This window comes from Sycon ciliatum, chromosome 3 (assembly GCF_964019385.1).
Source record: "Sycon ciliatum chromosome 3, ocSycCili1.1, whole genome shotgun sequence".
NCBI classification, from domain to species: domain Eukaryota; kingdom Metazoa; phylum Porifera; class Calcarea; order Leucosolenida; family Sycettidae; genus Sycon; species Sycon ciliatum.
This window is the reverse complement of record NC_088645.1, coordinates 46,428,085-46,429,803: the sequence shown is the minus strand read 5'-3', so window position 1 is coordinate 46,429,803 and position 1,719 is coordinate 46,428,085. Positions and strand designations below refer to the sequence as shown.

The window sequence follows — 1,719 nt, the reverse complement described above, 5'->3', positions numbered from 1 at the left end:
GTGAGGGCGTTGCGTTTGTGCTGAGGGGAAATGCGCTTCGGGCCTGGCGCGAAGGAGGTTGTCAACTCGTCGCACTGAGTGCGTTCGATTACACACTTGAATCGATTCATGAATCCATTCGCATGCATTCAAGTCGTTCGATTTCATGTCATGAGCCCTGGAATCGATTCGGAATCCATTCCCTCTATTCACATGGGGTGATGTGAATAGCGCGAATCGATTCATGAATCGATTCGTGAATCGATTCGCGCGTGTAATCGAACGCACTCAGTATCCGCTCGGTTGTTGTCCATACGCTTGAAGTTTGATCTGGCGAGTGGAGGGGTTGAATGGATGTCGCTGGTTACAGCTTATGCGCCAACATTCAACAGTAAGCGCTGTGAAAAGGATGCGTTTTATGACTCTCTGCAAGGAGTACTCAACTCAATACCGTGCACAGATAAATTTGTTCTACTTGGAGATTTCAATGCCAGAGTGGGATCTGGAGAGCCAGGTGATGATTGGAGCGCTGTGCGTGGCTCACATGGCTTGGGCTGCCTGAATTCGTCTGGAGAGGAGCTACTTCAGTTTCTGGCAATGCATCAATGCTGGATCGCGAACACCTGGTTCAGGAAAAAGCAGGAATTGAAAGGCACTTGGCAGCATCCCAGAACTAAACATGTCCATTGTATTGACTTCATCATCACAGCGCAAGGGAGCCGGCACTGGTGCACTGATGCTCAGGTTATTCGCTCGGCAGAATGTGGGAGCGACCATAGTCTTGTTGCTGCCAGGTTTAGGCTCGGCAGGGTCTTGTGGAAACCACGGAAATCTACAAAGAGAGTACGATTTGCAGTGCATAATCTGCCCGCAGTGGTTTCGACAGATGCTGAGGGAAACCACCGGAGGAAGGTTGACGACTACCAGGAAAACATCAATGCCAAGATTGATGCAGTGGCGGACGCGGAAACGGTAGACGAGAAATGGAATGCGATGCGGGACGTGGTGGCGGCGGCGGCTGCGGACACTCTCGGTCATCAGAGGAGACGGCAGCCTGATTGGTTTACGGAAAGCCAGGACGGGCTGCGGCCACTGCTGGACGCACGCAATGCATGCTACCGAACATGGATCACTAGTGGCCGGAATCAGGAAGAGTATTCGCGCTACCGTGTTGCGCGCAGGAGGGCTCGCGCTGCCACCCGAGCTGCGAAGAATGATTGGTTTGCTGCCATGGCACAACGTACTGAGAAGGGGCGCTTTGACTCGGCGCGCATTTGGGCCGGTATCAAGACCATGCAGACGGCTCGGCGAGGGCTTGTGGGTGTAACTGCAGTCGCTGTGCGGGACGAGAACGGAAATGTCTGTAATTCACCGGCGGATCAGGGCCGCACATGGCACCGCCACTTCTCCAAGGTTTACAATGTTCCAACCTCGTATGAACCTGCAACTGTTGCCACCATTGAGCAACCGGAAGTGTGTGAAGACCTCGCCGATCCACCTACTCTGGAAGAGCTTAGGCAAGCTGTGCGCCGACTACGGAACGGAAAAGCAGCAGGAGGCTCTGGAATCTTACCGGAATTGCTGAAGGCTGGTGGGGATGGCCTCATGATGGCACTACTAGACCTTGTCCAGACAGTGTGGAATGCAGAGCGGGTGCCCCAGGAGTGGGTGGACTGCCAGCTTGTCCCGATACCAAAAAAAGGAAATCTATCCAGCTCTTCGCTCTTCTGGAGGTGGTAG

At 53.6% G+C, this 1,719-nt stretch overlaps 1 protein-coding gene across 1 annotated transcript; it reads left to right on the top strand.

Annotated features, from left to right (window-relative positions):
- Positions 1-333: 333 nt before the first annotated feature.
- LOC135813165 (uncharacterized) lies at positions 334-1,719 on the top strand. Its single transcript, XM_065326383.1, has one exon. It carries the CDS (start codon positions 334-336, stop codon positions 1,717-1,719), a length of 1,386 nt encoding a protein of 461 aa, XP_065182455.1.